The sequence below is a fragment of the Anomaloglossus baeobatrachus genome, chromosome 2 (assembly GCF_048569485.1).
Source record: "Anomaloglossus baeobatrachus isolate aAnoBae1 chromosome 2, aAnoBae1.hap1, whole genome shotgun sequence".
In the NCBI taxonomy this organism is placed as follows: Eukaryota; Metazoa; Chordata; class Amphibia; order Anura; family Aromobatidae; genus Anomaloglossus; species Anomaloglossus baeobatrachus.
The window spans coordinates 479,162,543-479,180,556 of NC_134354.1; the positions used below are offsets into that span (position 1 = coordinate 479,162,543).

Sequence of the window (18,014 nt, forward strand, 5' to 3'; positions counted from 1 at the left end):
TGTCATTACATCTTACACGAGAGTAGCCTGTTTTGTGCTATTGATGGGCATGTTCCATTTCTCCTGTCTGTTGCTGCTTGCACATAATTGGTCAAAGTCATACAGGGGAAGAAGTGAAACTCTCTAACTCTTACTTGCGTTTAGAGAAAAGTGGGAAGAAACCCCACCAGCTATATTTACGCTTACTGTAATGTTACACAACCTACTTCTAAAGATTACAAACAGTAAAAAAAACCAACCAAAAACTCACCTTTTCATATATTTTATAACTAGATCTAATTTCTCCAAATCTTTCTCTTCAATTAAATCAGTGCAATACTTTACTACTTGCAATATATCTTCTTCCATAGGATCTGAGGAGAGATAAAATATATTACAATCACTATTCTATTATTCCATTATCTAATATATAAAGCTGAGTATGTATGTGTATGTCCGCTAAAGGAATCCGCACCGTCACATTTACAATCACAAAATTTTTCACAGACACCCCATGTAACTCAGGGAATGTCAGACTATGTTTTGACAGGAAAATGTAACCCTGCGCTTCACGGTTACACTCCAAAAATCCTGTCTCCATTAAAGTCAATGGAGATAGGAGCTACAGCTTATTAATAGCAGCTGTGAGTGGTTGCTATAGGAACAAAATAAATTGTTAGTATAAGAAACATATGTATGAGGTAATAAGATGTCGGTGGCGAGACGAGCAGACAGACAGAAGGGGAAAAGAGACAGACAGAGATCAGATATACACAGACAGTGTGTGCTGCCGCAGGAACGACAAACAACCTGCAACGATAATTGGGATACAGTCATGGAGAGGAAAATATCCAGCATCAGAAGAAGGAGAGGTTGTAGTAAAACTGAAATTTTATTAAATCCATTAAAAACAGGATACAACACGCAAAGAAGCTGGGGACACACAGTGAAACACAGGACTATCCTACGCGTTTCAACCTTACGGTCTTAATCATGGATTATTTGGTATCTCCAGAATGAGAAATTTAAGACTGTGCAAAAAAAGGGGCGTCATAGGTGCTAATTAAGAACAAACATTCACAAAGCTGTGCACTCATTTAAAATCATGGGAAAAAAGCACAATGAAACCACAATGTGATGTAAAGACAGAGACACCATAAAAACACAAATAAACACAAATTAATGGAAAAAGAAAAAAAATTTTTTAAAAAAAATATACATGAGAAAACAGGATAAAAGTGAATGTGTGTATATTCATAATAAAACCTTTATATCCATGTATATGAAATATAAGGAAGCAAAAAACGTGATTTGTTTATGCATATGCATAAATACGTACAAATACTTAGGCATGTATCTATGCAAATATATAGACATATATGCCTATATGCAGGATTGTAAAGAAAGCAGACGACTTATTGAAAGAAAAAATATGTACCCCCCAATAAATATAGGAGGTATGAAGGAAGCCTTGTTTTAATATTAATGTCAAGTGCCCTACTGATTTATTATTTCAGTGGGAGCTGCCAAACCTATGTATAAAGTATTTTCACTTTTGTGAAGTCGCAGGTGCGGCCCGCTACGGCCAGACACTCAAAATAATTAATTGGGATAGTAGATAATTGGGATAGGAACGACTGATCAACGATTAGGTAAGTAATTTTGATAGCGACGTCGTTGCGTGTGAAACGCAGGAACGACCGTTAACTAACTAGGTCGAATGTGCGTCACGAATTCCGTGACCCCAACGACATGTAGTTAGCGATGTCGTTGCATGTAAAGCCTGCTTTACTATCCTGGACAACACCCGGGTACTACAGCTAGTATATAATATATTCCACATATGAAATATAAAAGGGGTATAAGTGCATACTATCAGAAAGTCGGTGCAAGTACATAAGCTTTCTCAGTGACAGATAGCTACAGCAGGATAGGAGACTTTGCTTGTGATTTCTCACAACAAATGGCATTGTGGGTTATAAATAATTTGATAGAAAATGTGTAATTGCTGAAAAAGGTTGAACTTTATGGACCCAAGTCTTTTTTCAACTTATACAACTAATTAAGGAGACAGCAGGTGAGAGCCAAGTAGTTGAGGAAAGGTTATTGCATATTTCAATCTTTTTTAAAGAGGGGGCTAGCAAAAGAGAATGGGGAAAAGTATAGGAAAAATCTTCCAAGACAGCAATGTAAAGGCCGCTTTACATGCTGCAATATATCTTACGATGTGTCGGCGGGGTCACGTCGTAAGTGACGCACATCCAGTATCGTAAGGTACATTGTAGCGCGTGACAGCTACGTGCGATTGCGATTTAACGGTAAAACGTTCAACGCATGCACGTCGTTCAATTCCTAAAAATTGAACGTCAGGTTGTTCATCGTACCCGGGGTAGCACACATCGCAGTGTGTGACACCCCGGGAACGATGAACAGCAGCTTACCTGCGTCCTGCGGCTCCCGGCTGGCTGTACGGAAGGAAGGAGGTGGGCGGGATGTTTACATCCTGCTCATCTCCGCCCCTCCGCTTCTATTGGCCGGCTGCCGCGTGACGTCGCTGTGACGCCGAACGTCCCTCCCACTCCAGGAAGTGGATTTTCGCCGCCCATATCGAGGTCGTATGGAAAGGGTAAGTACGTGTGACGGGTGATCATTCGTTTGTGCGACACATTCAACAAATTGAACGTGCCGCACATACGATGGGGGCGGGTACGATCGCATACGATATTGTACGCTGGATCGTATGGTGTAAAGCAGGCTTAAGGAACAGACCAGAAAAGAGTATAGAAGGTCATGTGGTGACTAGAAGTAAATTCAAAGACATGAGAGGGCAAGGTTGTAGACAGCTTTCCATGTTATTCTAAATAGTTTGGAAATTAATTTACTAGGCATGAGCCCTATACCCATCACTGCCCAGGTTCAAACCTAAATCCTGCTGAAGAATTAAGTCCATTACAAAGTGAATGAACAAAATATTTAGACAAATGTTTCATGTGGGGCTGTCTGTCATATTCTTAAATAAATACAAATAAATACATGCACAAGGCAGTGAATAGGAGCTGGAGAACAATAGAGCAAAACAGAAGACCTGTGTTTACAGCCGTGACTGTAATTTAGTCTGCCGAGCAGGGCAGATCAAAGTGCGCCTGTGCAGGACCTCACTGTCAGTGTAGATGATGTAGAGTGCGTCCTCCACACTAGCTTCAGAAGGAGGACAAAGATAACCGCAAGAGGATGTGAGGGTCCCCCGGAAACGCCCACCCGACCAGTCTACTCCGCACCAACCGTTAGGTAAGTATTATGAACATCCGGTGACAGGTTCCCTTTAAGGAAACGTTACAACTCTGTTCCTGCCTAATATAATACACCTATACTACCAAGTATTACATGTCCTCAAGAGCTTTTCCTTTCTGCAGTACGTACCTGAAATGGTAGTTATCCACTCTCTCAGCAAGATTTTCACATCATTATATTCAATAGCACCCGCTAGATTAGGAGCTTTTGCTCTGTAGGAATTGCACTCTTCACTCATGGATCCTTGGACTTTTGATGTTGAGGGACGTGTTTCAACCTAAAAAAAGACAATTTTGTTTACTTACCGTAAATTCTTTTTCTTATAGTTCCGTCTTGGGAGACCCAGACCTTGGGCGTTTAGCTTCTGCCTCCGGAGAACACAAAGTACTACACTTAAAAGTGTAGCTCCTCCCTCTGAGCTTATACACCCCCTGGTGAGCAGACACAGCCAGTTTAGTGCAAAAGCTGAAGGAGACTAGCCACCCACAAGTAGAACAGAGCAAGAGCCGGAACAACCGGAGACTCTGTCCACAACAACAGCCGGTGATAACACGCGGAACAAGAAATTGCCAACAGGCAACAGGGAGGGTGCTGGGTCTCCCAATACGGAACTATAAGAAAAAGAATTTACGGTAAGTAAACAAAATTCTCTTTTTCTTTATCGTTCCTTTGGGAGACCCAGACCTTGGGACGTTCCAAAGCAGTCCCTGGGTGGGAATAAACAGAAAAACTAAGAAGTAGGCAGAACCCAACTTCACAAATGGGCGACAGCCGCCTGAAGGATGCATCTGCCGAAGCATGAGCATGCACTTGGTAGTGCTTCGAAAAGGTATGCAGGCTAGTCCAAGTGGCAGCCTGACAGACTTGTTGAGCCGTAGCCTGGTGCCTAAAAGCCCAAGAGGCACCGACAGCTCTGGTCGAGTGTGCCTTGATCCCCGCCGGGGGAGGCACCTGAGTACTCTGGTAGGCGTCCGAAATGGTCGATCTAATCCAACGGGCTAAGGTCGGCTTAGAAGCAGGGAGGCCCTTGCGCCGACCTGTGGTTAGCACAAAAAGAGAGGTGCACCGCCTAAGCGCAGCGGAGCGAGACACATAGATCCGGAGAGCACGCACCAGATCTAGAGTATGCAGCGCTTTTTCAAAGCGATGAACAGGAGCCGGACAGAAGGAAGGTAGGGTAATGTCCTGGTTAAGGTGGAAAGGAGAGACCACCTTAGGAAGAAAGTCCGGAGTCGGACGGAGAACCACCTTGTCTTGATGAAAAACTAAAAAAGGTGACTCCGAAGAGAGCGCAGCCAAATCAGAGACTCTCCTGAGAGAAGTTATGGCAACCAGAAAGGCCACTTTCTGAGAAAGACGATACAAAGAAACCTCCCTAAGAGGCTCAAAAGGGGGTTTCTGCAATACCGTGAGGACCAATTTAAGGTCCCAGGGATCAAAGGGCCGCCGATAAGGCGGAATGATGTGAGACGCGCCTTGCATGAAGGTGCGGACCTGAGCCAGCCGAGCGAGACGCCGCTGGAACAGAACTGACAGAGCTGAGACTTGTCCCTTGAGAGAGTTGAGGGACAGTCCTAGCTGCAGACCGGACTGTAGAAAAGACAGAAGGGTCGGCAAAGAGAATGGCCAAGGAGGATGGCCGGTAGAGCGACACCAGGACAGGAAAATTTTCCAAATCCTGTGATAGATCTTAGTGGAGGAAGCCTTACGGGCCCGAGTCATAGTGGAGATGACTTCAGGAGGAATACCAGAAGCCGTCAAAATCCAGGACTGAAGAGCCACGCCGTCAATCTGAGAGCCGCAGAATTCGGGCGGAAAAACGGACCTTGCGAGAGTAGGTCTGGACGGTCCAGGAGATGCCACGGCATCTCTACGGACAGGTGGAGCAGGTCCGGATACCAAGCTCGCCTGGGCCAGTCCGGTGCAATGAGGATGACTCGACGGCCCTCCATTCTGATCTTGCGCAGGACTCTGGGCAAGAGAGCTAGAGGGGAAGACACGTAGGACAGACGAAACTGGGACCAGTTGTTGTGACGGGATGCCATTAGGTCCACGTCCGGAGTGCCCCATTTGCGGCAGATTGACTGAAACACTGCCGGGTGCAGGGACCACTCGCCACCGTCCACGCTTTGACGGCTGAGATAATCTGCCTCCCAGTTTTCCACGCCTGGGAGGTGGACTGCGGATATGGTGGACTTTGAGTCCTCCGCCCATTGGAGGATGCGTTGTACCTCCATCATTGCCAGGCGGCTGCGTGTCCCGCCTTGGTGATTGATGTAGGCAACCGCTGTCGCGTTGTCTGACTGGACTTGAATGTGCCTGCCCGCCAACAGGTGGTGAAAAGCTAGGAGAGCTAGAAGCACGGCTCTGGTTTCCAGCACATTGATTGAAAGGGCTGACTCGGACGGAGTCCAAGTGCCCTGCGCTCTGTGGTGGAGACATACCGCTCCCCAGCCGGATAGACTGGCATCCGTGGTGAGAATCACCCAGGACGGGGCCAGGAAGGAGCGCCCTTGGGACAGGGAGAGGGGCCGAAGCCACCACTGAAGGGAGCTCCTGGTCCGTGGCGACAGAGCCACTAACTTGTGTAAGGAGGAAGGCCGCTTGTCCCAACAGCGGAGAATGTCAGCTGCAGGAGGCGCAGATGGAACTGGGCAAAGGGAACAGCCTCCATGGACGCCACCATTTGACCCAGCACCTGCATCAGACGCCTGAGAGTATAACGGCGGGGCCTCAGAAGAGAGCGCACCGCCAGCTGGAATGACAGCTGTTTGTTTAAGGGCAACTTCACTAGAGCCGACAAAGTCTCGAACTGCATCCCTAGGTACGTGAGACTCTGGGTCGGAGTCAGAGTGGACTTGGGAAGATTGACAAGCCACCCGAATTGGGCTAGAGTGAGCGAGACACTCCGCTGACAGTCTGCGCTGGATGAAGCCTTGACTAGAAGGTAGTCCAGGTAAGGAATCACTGCCAACCCCTGGAGGTGCAGAACCGCAATCACTGCTGCCATGATCTTGGTGAATACCCGAGGGGCCGTGGCTAACCCGAAGGGGAGAGCCACGAATTGGAAATGATCTTCTCCTATTGCGAAACGTAGCCAACGCTGGTGTGAAATTGCAATTGGCACATGCAGATAGGCATCTCTGATGTCGATGGACGCCAGGAAATCCCCTTGGGTCATTGAGGCAATGACTGATCGCAGAGACTCCATGCGAAAGTGCCGCACCTGAACATGCTTGTTGAGAAGCTTGAGATCCAGGATGGGCCGGAAGGTACCGTCCTTTTTGGGAACTAGGAAGAGATTTGAGTAGAAACCTCTGAACCGTTCCCGGCCGGGAACTGGTACAATTACTCCGTTGGCCTGCAAGGCTGCCACAGCCTGTGAGAAGGCGGCGGCCTTGGAGCAAGGGGGAGTTGAGAGAAAAAATCTGTTTGGCGGGCTGGAAGAGAATTCTATCCTGTAGCCGTGGGAGATATCTCTCACCCACTGATCGGAAACGTGTTGAAACCAAGGATCGCCAAAGTGGGAGAGCCTGCCACCGACTAAGGACGTTGCCGGAGCGGGCAGAGAGTCACGAGGAGGCTGCCTTAGTGGCAGCACCTCCTGCGGTCTTCTGTGGACGCGCTTTTGGGCGCCAGTTGGATTTCTGGTCCTTAGCTGAGTTAGCGGACGAGGCGGAGGGCTTAGAGGACGACCAGTTGGAGGAACGAAAGTAGCGAAACCTCGACTGATTCCTAACCGGGGCAGGTTTCCTGGTTTTGGTTTGTGGCATGGAAGTACTCTTCTCGCCAGTAGCTTCTTTAATAATTTCATCCAGCTGTTCTCCGAACAGCCGGGACCCAGCAAAAGGGAGCCCAGCAAGGTATTTCTTAGAAGAAACATCTGCCTTCCACTCTCGAAGCCACAAGATCCTGCGGATAACGAGGGAATTAGCCGAAGCCACCGCAGTGCGGTGAGAAGCCTCCAGCATGGCAGACATGGCATAAGATGAAAAAGTTGAAGCTTGAGAAGTTAAGGCAACCATCTCGGGCATAGATTCCCTGGTGAGGGAATGCATCTCCTCTAGAGAAGCAGAGATGGCTTTGAGAGCCCACACTGCTGCAAAAGTTGGGGAAAACACGGCCCCCGCCGCTTCATACACGGATTTGGCCAGAAGGTCAATCTGACGGTCAGTGGAATCCTTAAGGGAGGTGCCATCAGCCACCGACACAACGGTCCGGGCTGAGAGTCTAGACACCGGAGGGTCTACCTTTGGGGAATGAGCCCACTCCTTGACCACCTCAGGTGGAAAGGGAAAACTGTCATCAGAACCACGCTTTGGGAAGCGTTTGTCAGGACAGGCCCTGAGTTTGGTCACAGAGGCCTGAAAACTGGAGTGGTTAAAGAACACACTCTTTACTCGCTTAGGCGAGGTAAACTGGTGCTTTTCTGCCAGAGAAGGTTGCTCCTCTGATACTGGCGGATTGAGAACCAGTACAGAATTAATGGAAGCAATCAAGTCACTAAGATCTGAGTCACCCTCGGAAAGATCAATGGGGTACATGGAGTTAGCCTCCGAGCCCCCTGTAAAGGCATCCTCCTCATCCTGCGAGTCAGATCTTGAATCAGAGCCGCGGGATGAGGAGGGAGAGGAAACCCTGCGTCTCCTCTTAGGAGGACGGGGTCTGGGCCCTGATGATGAATCCTCTGTGAGCTCCGGTGGACGGAGGTCAGATGATAGAGATCCTAAGGGACCCTTAGCAGTAGAGGCACCCTGTGAAGGGGGCTGATGCATATTCATCAAAGTCCTGGACAGAAGTCCCATGGACTCAGCAAAAGACTGGGAGATAGACCTAGAAAAGGATTCTACCCAAGCCGGGGGTTCAGCCACAGGTGCAGGAGCAGCCTGAGAGACCACTGGGGGTGAGACTCCAGGCTGTGGCACTGCAAAGTTAGAGCAGACATCACAATGTGGATAGGTGCTCGGTTCAGGCAGCAGGAGCTTACATGCAGCGCATACAGTATAAAGCTTTGGAGCCTTGCTCCTCGTGTGAGACATGCTGCTGGAGTGGGGACAGCTTCTACAAAGAGAATGAACCCCAGAGAGTATATACAGAGGTCCACAACCAGAGACCGGTTGTGGCTTACCAGACCGCTGGCAGTGGTGTTGTGTGCCCTCCAGATCCCGAAGCCCGGACCCCCAATGCATAGCACCCCAGCAGGGATGCAGAGTGCAGGCGCAGAGTGAACCCTGTCTGGGAAAATGGCCACCGGAGCGAAGAGAGGGGGCGGGACTTGGGGCGTTCCTGTAGGAGAGCGGGATCTGGAGGGCCATAGAGACCTACAGGGGAGGAGACACGCACAGCAGTGGGGAGTGTCCCTCCCCTATGCAGGACGGCCGCCGGGAGGAGCAGAGCCTGTCCCTCTGCATGAGTGACATGCGAGGGCAGTGAACAGAAACTAGGCCTCCGGCAAAGCCGGGGCCTAAATTTGAGCGGCGAGGCCGACGCGCAGGCACCATCGGCGCGGTTCTCGGGCGACAGCTAGAGAACCCGCCGGAAATGCCAAGATAAATACAGTAAGCACACTCTCCCCATACAATAAAGCACAGGGACCCCCAACATATAAAAGTCTCAGGTACTTAGCTGCTGAGACGCAGGGCCAGGTCCCTGGGGATGAGTGCTCCGGTCCAGCAGGGTCCTAAAGGGCTGCGGATGGAGACCGGTGTCCTGCCAGGCATGGAGACCCCGCTGGCTCCCACTTCAAGCCAGAGCCCAGGAGGGATGGTGAAGGAGCACGGCATGTAAGGCTCCAGCCTTGGAATCAACCTTACAACACCACCGACACAGTGGAGTGAGAAGGGACATGCCGGGGGTCCAGACGTGGACCCGCACTTCTTCAATCTCATTCCAAAAAGGAAAAAACTCATATGAGAATGCATGTGTGGATGTATGCCTCCTGAACACAAAGCGATAAACTGGCTGTGTCTGCTCACCAGGGGGTGTATAAGCTCAGAGGGAGGAGCTACACTTTTAAGTGTAGTACTTTGTGTGTCCTCCGGAGGCAGAAGCTAAACACCCAAGGTCTGGGTCTCCCAAAGGAACGATAAAGAAATAGTAAATGTGATGAAATTATTCCTTATTTTTCAAAATAAGTGCTCGAAAAATTATACAAATAAAACATAAGGCTTTGTTCACATTTGGGTTGTGCCCAAAAGTGAGTACACCCCACACATTTTAGTAATCTCTTTTGTAACTATTCATAGGACAACACTGAAGATATGACACTTTAATACAGTGTAAAATAGTCAGTGTACAGTTTGTATAACTGTAAATTTGGTGTTCTCTAAATAATACTGCCATTAGTGTCAAAACTGCTGGAAAAAGTGAGTACACCCCTAAGTGAAAATGGATACGTTTTCCCTCCCTGAGTCTCAAGTGTGAATGGGGAGCAGGTGTGTTAAATTTGGCATTATTACTCAAACACTGGCTCATACTGGTCACTGAAAGTTTATGAAAAACAGCCATATTCAATGCACCACTCCACCGTTCATACTACTTGATACAGCTCGCCATACGTTGTACACTTGTAACAATATCACAGCATCCAAGACACCAAAACTCCATCTCTATTAAGAAAAAAACTGATTTTTGTGTATTCACCGTAAAATCGTTTTCTCTTAGCCATCATTGGGGGACACAGGACCATGGGTGTTCTGCTGCCTATCCATAGGAGGACACTAAGTAGATGCAAAAGCATAGCTCCTCCTCTGCAGTATACACCCCCTGGTCGGGCCAGGCAAGCTCAGTTTTAGTACACAAGCAGTAGGAGAAAAAGCCAGTAAAAACTTACCTAAACAGAGGAACATGAGAAAAAAAAGAGTCATAACCAAATAAGGTACTGAGAGAACCAAGGCCCAACCGGGTGGGTGCTGTCTCCCCCAATGATGGCTAAGATTAAACAATTTTACGGTGAGTACATAAAAATCCGTTTTTCTCTGACGCCTCATTGAGGGACACAGGACCATGGGACGTCCTAAAGCAGTCCATGGGTGGGAAAAATAAAAACAAGACAACGCAACCCAAGGACTAGGAACCAGTCCCAGACAGCCTGGAGCACCTACTGAGAGAAGGTGCTCTACTGCCGTTTGCAGAATTGTCCTACCCAGATTTGCCTCAGCTGAAACCTGGGTATGGACTCTGTAATGCTTTGAAAACGTATGGAGGTTAGACCAGGTCACAGCCTTACACACCTGTTCTACTGAAGCCTGATGCCAAATGGCCCACGAAGCACCAACTGCTCGCGTGGAATGAGCCCGTAGCCCACTAGGAATGGGCTTGAGTTGCAAGCGGTATACTTCCTAGATCGCAGAGCGAATCCAGCGAGCCAGAGTCGCCTTTGAAGCTGCCTGTCCCTTCGTAGGCCCCTCAGGAATGACGAACAAAGAGTCCGTTTTCCTAAAGGGGGCTGTCCTGGATATGTAATATCTGAGAGCTCTGACGAGGTCTAACGAATGCAGAGACCTTTCCACCCTATGAACTGGGTGTGGACAAAAGGAAGGCAGAACAAGGTCCTCGTTCAAATGAAACGCTTTAGGAACCTTTGGAAGAAAATCCGAAAGGGGGCACAGAACCACCTTGTCCTGGTGAAAAATCAGAAAAGGCTCGCGGCAAGAGAGTGCTGCTAGCTCCGAAACTCGTCTGATGGACGTAATTGCCACCAGGAACGTTACCTTCCAGGACAGAAAAGCAAGGGAGGATTCCTTGAGAGGTTCAAAGGGAGACCTCTGGAGACCGTCCAGAACGAGATTGATGTCCCATGGTTCCAGCGGCCGTTTGTACGGGGGAACTAGATGGGAAACGCCCTGGAGGAAGGTCTTGACCTGCGTTTTTTGAGCCAGGCGGTATTGGTAGAAGATTGAGAGTGCTGAGACCTGCCATTTAAGGGAACTGAGAGCCAACCTGCAGAAAATCGAGAATTCTGCGGATGGCCAGAGGCAGAGGCTGGACGTAAGTTTCCCTGCACCATGAAAGGAAGATTTTCCATGTGCGGTGGTAAATGCGGGATGAAGCAGGCTTTCGGGCACTGATCATGGTGGAGATAACCGCGGGGGAGAATTCTGCTCTTGTTAATACCCAGGTCTCAATGGCCAAGCAGTCAGCTTCAGGGCTCTGGAGTTCTGATGGGAAATGGGCCCTTGTGTCAGCAAGTTTGGGATGTCTGGAAGGCGCCACGGTACGTCTGCGAGCATTTGTACTAATTAGGCGTACCAGGCGCGCCTGGGCCAGTCCGGTGCTATCAGTATCACCGGGACTCCCTCTGCCTTGATCTTCCTGATTAGCCGCGGCAGCAGAGGTAGGGGTGGAAATATGTAAGGCAGGCGGAAGTGGAGCCAGGAACAGACTAGGGCATCCGCGCCCATGGACTGCGGATCGCGTGACCTGGCTATGAACGCGGGTACCTTTGTGTTCAACCTAGAAGCCATTAGATCCACGTCTGGTGTACCCCAGCGAGTGCAGATGTGTAGGAACACTTCTGGGTGGAGAGACCACTCTCCGGCGGCCAGGCCTTGGCGACTTAGAAGTCTGCTGCCCAGTTCTCTACTCCCGGTATGTGTACCGCTGATATCACTGACCCTGTCGATTCGGCCCATCTGAGGATCCTGTGGGCCTCGAGATAACCTGCCTTGCTGCAGGTGTACCCCTTGGCGATTGATGTAGGCTACAGCTGTCGCATTGTCCGATTAGACTCGAATCTGATGACCCGCTAGCAGAGGGCAGAATGCCCTAAGCGCGAGGGAGATCGCGCAGATTTCCAGGATGTTTATGGGTAGGGAAGACTCCTGGGGCGTCCAACATCCTTGAGCAGTGTGGGGCCGGTACACTGCTCCCCAGCCTAGGAGGCTGGCGTCCGTGGTCAGGACCAGCCAGTTCACTGGGAGAAAAGATCTCCCCTTCGATAGGGATGAGGACCGAAGCCACCAGCGGAGTGCGTACCTGACTGAAGGCGTCAGGTGAAGATGTCTGTCCAGGGAGAAGGGGCTCTTGTCCCAGGCCGCTAGAAGGGCTAGCTGCAGTGGGCGGAGGTGCAGTTGAGCAAAGAATACTGCTTCCATAGCCGCCACCATCCTGACGAGCACTTTCATGCTGAATCGAATGGAGCGAGACGGATGACGTAGAAGGCAGCGTACCGCTCGTTGAAGAGCGAAAGCCTTGTCCTGAGGGAGAAGGATCAAACCCCGAAGGGTGTCCAGGGACATGCCCAGGAAGGTGAAGGATCGTGATGGGATCGGGGATGATTTGTCCAGATTCACTAGCCACCCTAAGCGGGAAAGGGTGTCCACAGTGATTTGTACGCTGGTTGAGCAGTCGCGGAAGGAGGGGCCTTGATGAGGAGGTCGTCCAAGTAAGGGAGAACGACTACTCCCCTGGCGTGAAGGACGCTCATGGTGGCCGCCATGACTTTGGTGAAGACCCTTGGTGCGGTGGCAAGGCCGAATGGTAGAGCTACGAATTGAAAGTGGGAGTCCTGAACTGCGAAGCGGAGGAACTTTTGGAGATCTGGGGCGATGGGTATGTGCAGGTACGCGTCCTTGATGTCTAAGGCGAGGAATTCCCCTTCAACCATGGATGCAATAATGGACCTTAGGGACTCCATTCTGAATCTCCGTACGTGCACATGTTTGTTCAGGTGTTTGAGGTCCAGGATGGGTCGAACTGACCCATCCTTTTCGGGGACCACAAAGAGGTTGGAATAAAAACCCCTGAACTTGGAACACGTGGAGCGTGTGGGAGAGCCTGCCATGTGTGCTCCTGAGGGAGAGTCATGGGGGCCATGAGAGAGTGCTGGAGACACCTGGCCGGCTCTTTTCCTGATCCCTGCAACCGGTGAAGCATGTGCCCAGATTACTTCAGAAGGATCCTCCATAGGGGTATCCTCAGGCTGCATTCCGTCCAGGGGCCCAGAAGGGTGTGGAGGACAACATTGCATAGCCAGAACCAGGTTCTGTGACAGTTTATCCATGGATTGGGACAGAAACTGTGCCCATTCCGGTGGGCTGGGAGCCCTAGGCTCTGGGCTGACGGTTGCGGCGGGGGGGTCTTGGGGGGGCTATAGGGGCACAGGGATCACAGAGAGAAGAGGTGTGTTTACGTGGTAGCTCAGCGTGGCAGGCAGTGCAGGCTGAATAATAGACTATGTGAGCCTTAGCACTCTTATGGCCCTTAGCATTCTGCATGTTCCTAATAGGAGTATGCCGGGAGGGGGAGCAATGGTCAGCAGAGCTACAAGTGAAGCAAGTACCGCACCAGAATCAGCCGATGGCCCTGCGTCCTCAGGAAGGAGTAAGCTCTGATTTGAGCGGTTACCTCTGTGTGGAGATCTTCGCACGCTTTCCGGGGAAGGGGGGCTTATCGCAGCCGCGGGGGGGAGGGGCTTAGCGCTAAAAGAGCGCCAAGAATAAGTCAGTGTGCCCCTCTGCTGTTGGTAGCAAAAAAAAAAAAACTGGCGGGAAGGGAGCTTCTGTGACATCTCCCTCCAGTCAGCACACAGCTTGTCACCAAAGGATAATCTCTGCCGGCTTTCTGTAATCAGAGCCGCAGCTGGAGCAAATAAACAGAGCAAATAAACAGTGTGAGTTCCTGAGCCCGCCACCAGTAAATTATCTGTGCAGATTCTCTGCAAACAGCAAGGGACTTCCCCCCTCCTCCAGCAGGCAGCTAGGGAAAGAATTAATACTGTGTGTTCAGGATCCCTGGGGCTCTCCTCCTTGCAATCAGCAAGGGACTTTCTTACCGTCTTTTCTCCCTTTGTCTGGGAAACCAGTGAGGGGGATCTCACCTTAAACACTGCTTCAGTCCAGGCAGTGGGAATAGCAGAGTCAGCCTGCTGTATCCGATCACACAGTGCAATGTTCAACTCAGAGCCTGCAAAGAGGGGCTGAGGAATTGTGCTTCTGCCCTGGGCTCTGGAAAATCGGTGCCATCAGACCCGTCGTCCAGTGAGATGCAGCCCAGGATCCAGCGTCGCAGGAGGGGGTACGTGGAGGCAGCACTCCGCGTTACCGCCCGTTGATGGTATTGGGAGATCGGTCCCAAAAAGGAAACCGTCGCCCTCAAAAAATAACAAAACCTTGGAAGATGTGCCTCCTACAGACACTAAGTTAAAACTGAGCTTGCCTGGCCTGGCCAGGGGGTGTATACTGCAGAGGAGGAACTATGCTTTTGCATCTACTTAGTGTCCTCCTATGGATAGGCAGCATAACACCCATGGTCCTGTGTCCCCCAATGAGGCGTCAGAGAAAAAAACCTTTATTGGTCTCAGCATACATTGAGCAAAAAATATAAGAGCAACATTTCGGCCAATACAGGGCCTTTCTCAAGCCATTTAAAGGGTCAATGGAAGTTCAACATGGCACCTCGTGAAAGAATTCTGAGGATCTAGAAAAAGAGGTGTTGCTCTACATAAAGATGGCCTAGGCTATAAGATTACCCACAACCTGAAACTGAGCTGCAGCATGGTGGCCAAGACCATACAGCAGTTTAACAAGACAAGTTCCACTCACAACAGACCTCGCCATAGTCAACCAAAGAATTTGAGTGCACATGCTCAGCGTCATATCCAGAGGTTGTCTTTTCAAAATAGACGTGAAAGAGGTGCCAGCATTGCTGCAGAGGTTTAAGGGGTGGGGGGGGGGTCAGTCGGTCAGTATTCAGACTATACGCTGTACACAGTCGAGCGGACCAATGTAAAGCTATCGCCCCACAATGTAGCCTCTTCTATAGATGCACATGTAAGCCAACATGTACTGTGATATACTGAAGTAGAGCATAATCCCCTCTCTTCGGAAACTGGGCTGCAGGGCAGTATGCCAACAATATAACGACCCCAAACACTCCTCTAAGATTAAAGAAACCGAGGGAAAAGGTGCTGGACTGGCCAAGCAGGTCTGCAGACCTAAACCCTATTACGCATCTGTAAGGCATCCTCAATTGGAAGATGGAAGAGCGCAAGGTCTCTAACATCCACCAGCTCTCTCATGGAAGAGTGAAAGAGGATTCCAGTGACTCCTATGAAGCTCTACGAACTCCATGCCCAAGAGTTAATGCAGTGCTGGAAAATAATGGTGGCCTCACAAAATATTGACAATTTGGGCACAATTTGGCCATTTTAACTTAGGAGTGTTTCTCACTTTTGTGGGTTTTAGACATTAATGGCTGTATGTTGTGTTATTTAGAGGGCATACATTTGACACTGTTATACAAACTGTACACTGACTATTGTACATTGTATCAAAGTGTCATATCTTCAGTGTTGTCCCGTGCTAAGATATAACATTTACAAAATGTGAGGGGTGTACACATTTTTGTGACATACTGTGAATGGAAGCTAAAGTGCTCTGACTGACCTGTGGCCTGGCAAATGTCAGAAGGACCTGTCAGACCTCACTAACTGCTAATGAGATCTGTTGGGTTTTCCTAAAGTGTCTGTCATTTTAAAGGGAATCTGTCAAGACCCCTTCTGCCCTCCAACGTGGATACCTGTACTCCCTACCTAACCAGCTCAGTAGGGTCTTTGCTAGTCGAAGGGGCATTACTTCCCCAGATTAGTTGGCCCTTTTTCCATGTAATTACGCCCCTGTGGGCGTGATAACATGATTTGCACGAGCTGGCATCACCTACAGCTTCTAGAAATCTTATGCAACGTACACAGCTTATTTCGGCCGCGTCAGTGCGCCTTTGAAACTGGGGGGACACTTTCCGGCTTCATTAGGTGCACTGTGCATGACCCGAAGTTCAAAAAATGTGTTCATGAGCCGTCTTCTGAACTTCTGGCCATGCGCAGTGCACCTAATGAATCTGGGAAGCGTCCACCCTGCTTCTGAAGTGCACGCACGTGGCTGAATGCAAGAGCTTTTTATTAGCTGGTGGTGATGCCGGTTTGTGAATATCATGTCATTACGCCCACATGGGCTTGGTAACACGGAAAAAGGGCCGACTAGTCTGGGGAACTAACACCCCTTTGACTAGTCAAGGCACTAATTAGCATGGGGACAGTGACGTTTATAAGTCTTTTTTTAAATAATCATAGTGAATAGCATTATACAGGGCTGGTTAGGCAGGGAATTTTGGCATACAGGTATCAATGCTGCTGAGTTGGAGGGCAGGTTCCCTTTGAAGGGAAAAAAATAAAGCTGCATGCTTCAATGCAGATGGGAACATGGCCTTAGTAGTATGTGTTGAAAAAGTCTTTTTCAATAGCAGATCACACATGTACATATACAACCATCCCATAATGCCGTTTACCTGAGACTGCCTTAGAGGTATGGCTTCTTGCTTGAGAGGAGACTCCTTCAATTTTTGAGGACTACCATTTGCAACAAAGTTTTTAGCAGGGCTATTAAAAAGTTTGTTTTTGAAAGGACTATGCAGCTTTTTTGTAGGACTGACTTGATTTTTCTTTCTACTTCTTTTCTTTGCTTTCAGTGCAGGCTTTTTGAGCTGCAATAAAGGATTTTTGGAAACTGCAAAAGATGAATATAAAAGACTGTGCTGTAAAATACCCTGAAGTTAGCAATTCCTATCAACTATATAACCTTATGATAGCGATAATGATAATCGTGGCAGCGTCAATGGTGGGCACTTCTCAGGCTGCTGGGAAAGGCATCGTCTTTACTTTATTACACAAGTTTTCAGCAGTATCTTGGAGAAGATTTGCCCTACCTATTGTTGGGTTCAGATTAATGGTGCTCTCAGATCTGTTTCTTTGCGAATAAGCAGCCCTTAACTCCTCCTGGAGATCTGCAGGAAGGGCTGCAAATACTTCGGGATCCACCTGGTGAAAGTGATTTGTATACAGAAAGTCATACATCTGATTTACGGCACATTTTCTGAAGTACTGTATAAGAACGCGTCACCAAAGCTTTCACACCACAATTCTGAGGAAAAAGCTTTAAAAAGGCGAAAGATTTAGGCGCAAAGGGCTGAGCCTAAACTTTTCGGTTTTCGGTGTTTTCACCTTAGTTTCTTCCAGCTCTGAAAAAAAATGGGCAGAGCTGATGTGGGACGCCACAGCTTGTCTAATTCATGACGAGCTGCGTCGTTCTGTACACTAGAAACCTTACCCCCGTACCTGACTGGAGTAAGACTTCCGGCATAGTGCATGGAGGCACATGCCACTGGTCAGACTCTCCAGATTTGTGAAGGTGTGCACCACCTCAGGAATTGGGCATTTGACTTCAGAGTGCCCCCTCATCAAGACTGGCACAAACAACGCAGCTCTTGATAAATCGGGCCGCAGGTCTTTCAATTTAGTGATAACATTAATTCTGTTGGATTCAGGAAACCTCTGCTTGGGAACTGATTTTACCAGCCTTTTCACCCAGAAATATCAGACTACAATAACGCTGCTTTCTGTAATATTCCACAATTTCTAATTTTAATGCACAATAATGAAATGGCCCAAATTTGAGTTCTCGACTATGTTCTTACCTGTGAAAAATCTGGAAGGGCAATGACATTAATTCCAGACTCCGCTTGATCAGAAAGTGGTGGGATCTGTAGAAGGACGGTTGCCACTGGCTGTTCTTGTAACCCAATAGTATTGCAACCGTTTTCTTTTTTGCCTTCACTAATGGGCAGTTTGCGCTGGAGTGCAAATGTTTGCTCGACTTGTTCCCTAATATCAGGGGGCAGCGCTGCCAAGACAGATGGGTCAACCTGCAATAACAGATTTCTGTCATCATGTTTCTATTCTAAAAATGTAA

The 18,014-nt window shown here is 49.0% G+C and overlaps 1 protein-coding gene across 1 annotated transcript in view; it reads right to left on the reverse strand.

Annotated features, from left to right (window-relative positions):
- REV1 (REV1 DNA directed polymerase) overlaps positions 1-18,014 on the reverse strand; it is a 133,220-nt gene that overhangs the window by 5,933 nt on the left and 109,273 nt on the right. Inside the window, exons 18-22 of the mRNA XM_075336410.1 lie at positions 17,740-17,967; positions 16,972-17,083; positions 16,555-16,772; positions 3,400-3,547; positions 251-353 (exon numbers count right to left, since the gene is read on the reverse strand). Of these exons, the coding sequence (XP_075192525.1) occupies positions 251-353; positions 3,400-3,547; positions 16,555-16,772; positions 16,972-17,083; positions 17,740-17,967 (809 nt within the window). The remainder of the gene's footprint in view (positions 1-250; positions 354-3,399; positions 3,548-16,554; positions 16,773-16,971; positions 17,084-17,739; positions 17,968-18,014) is intronic.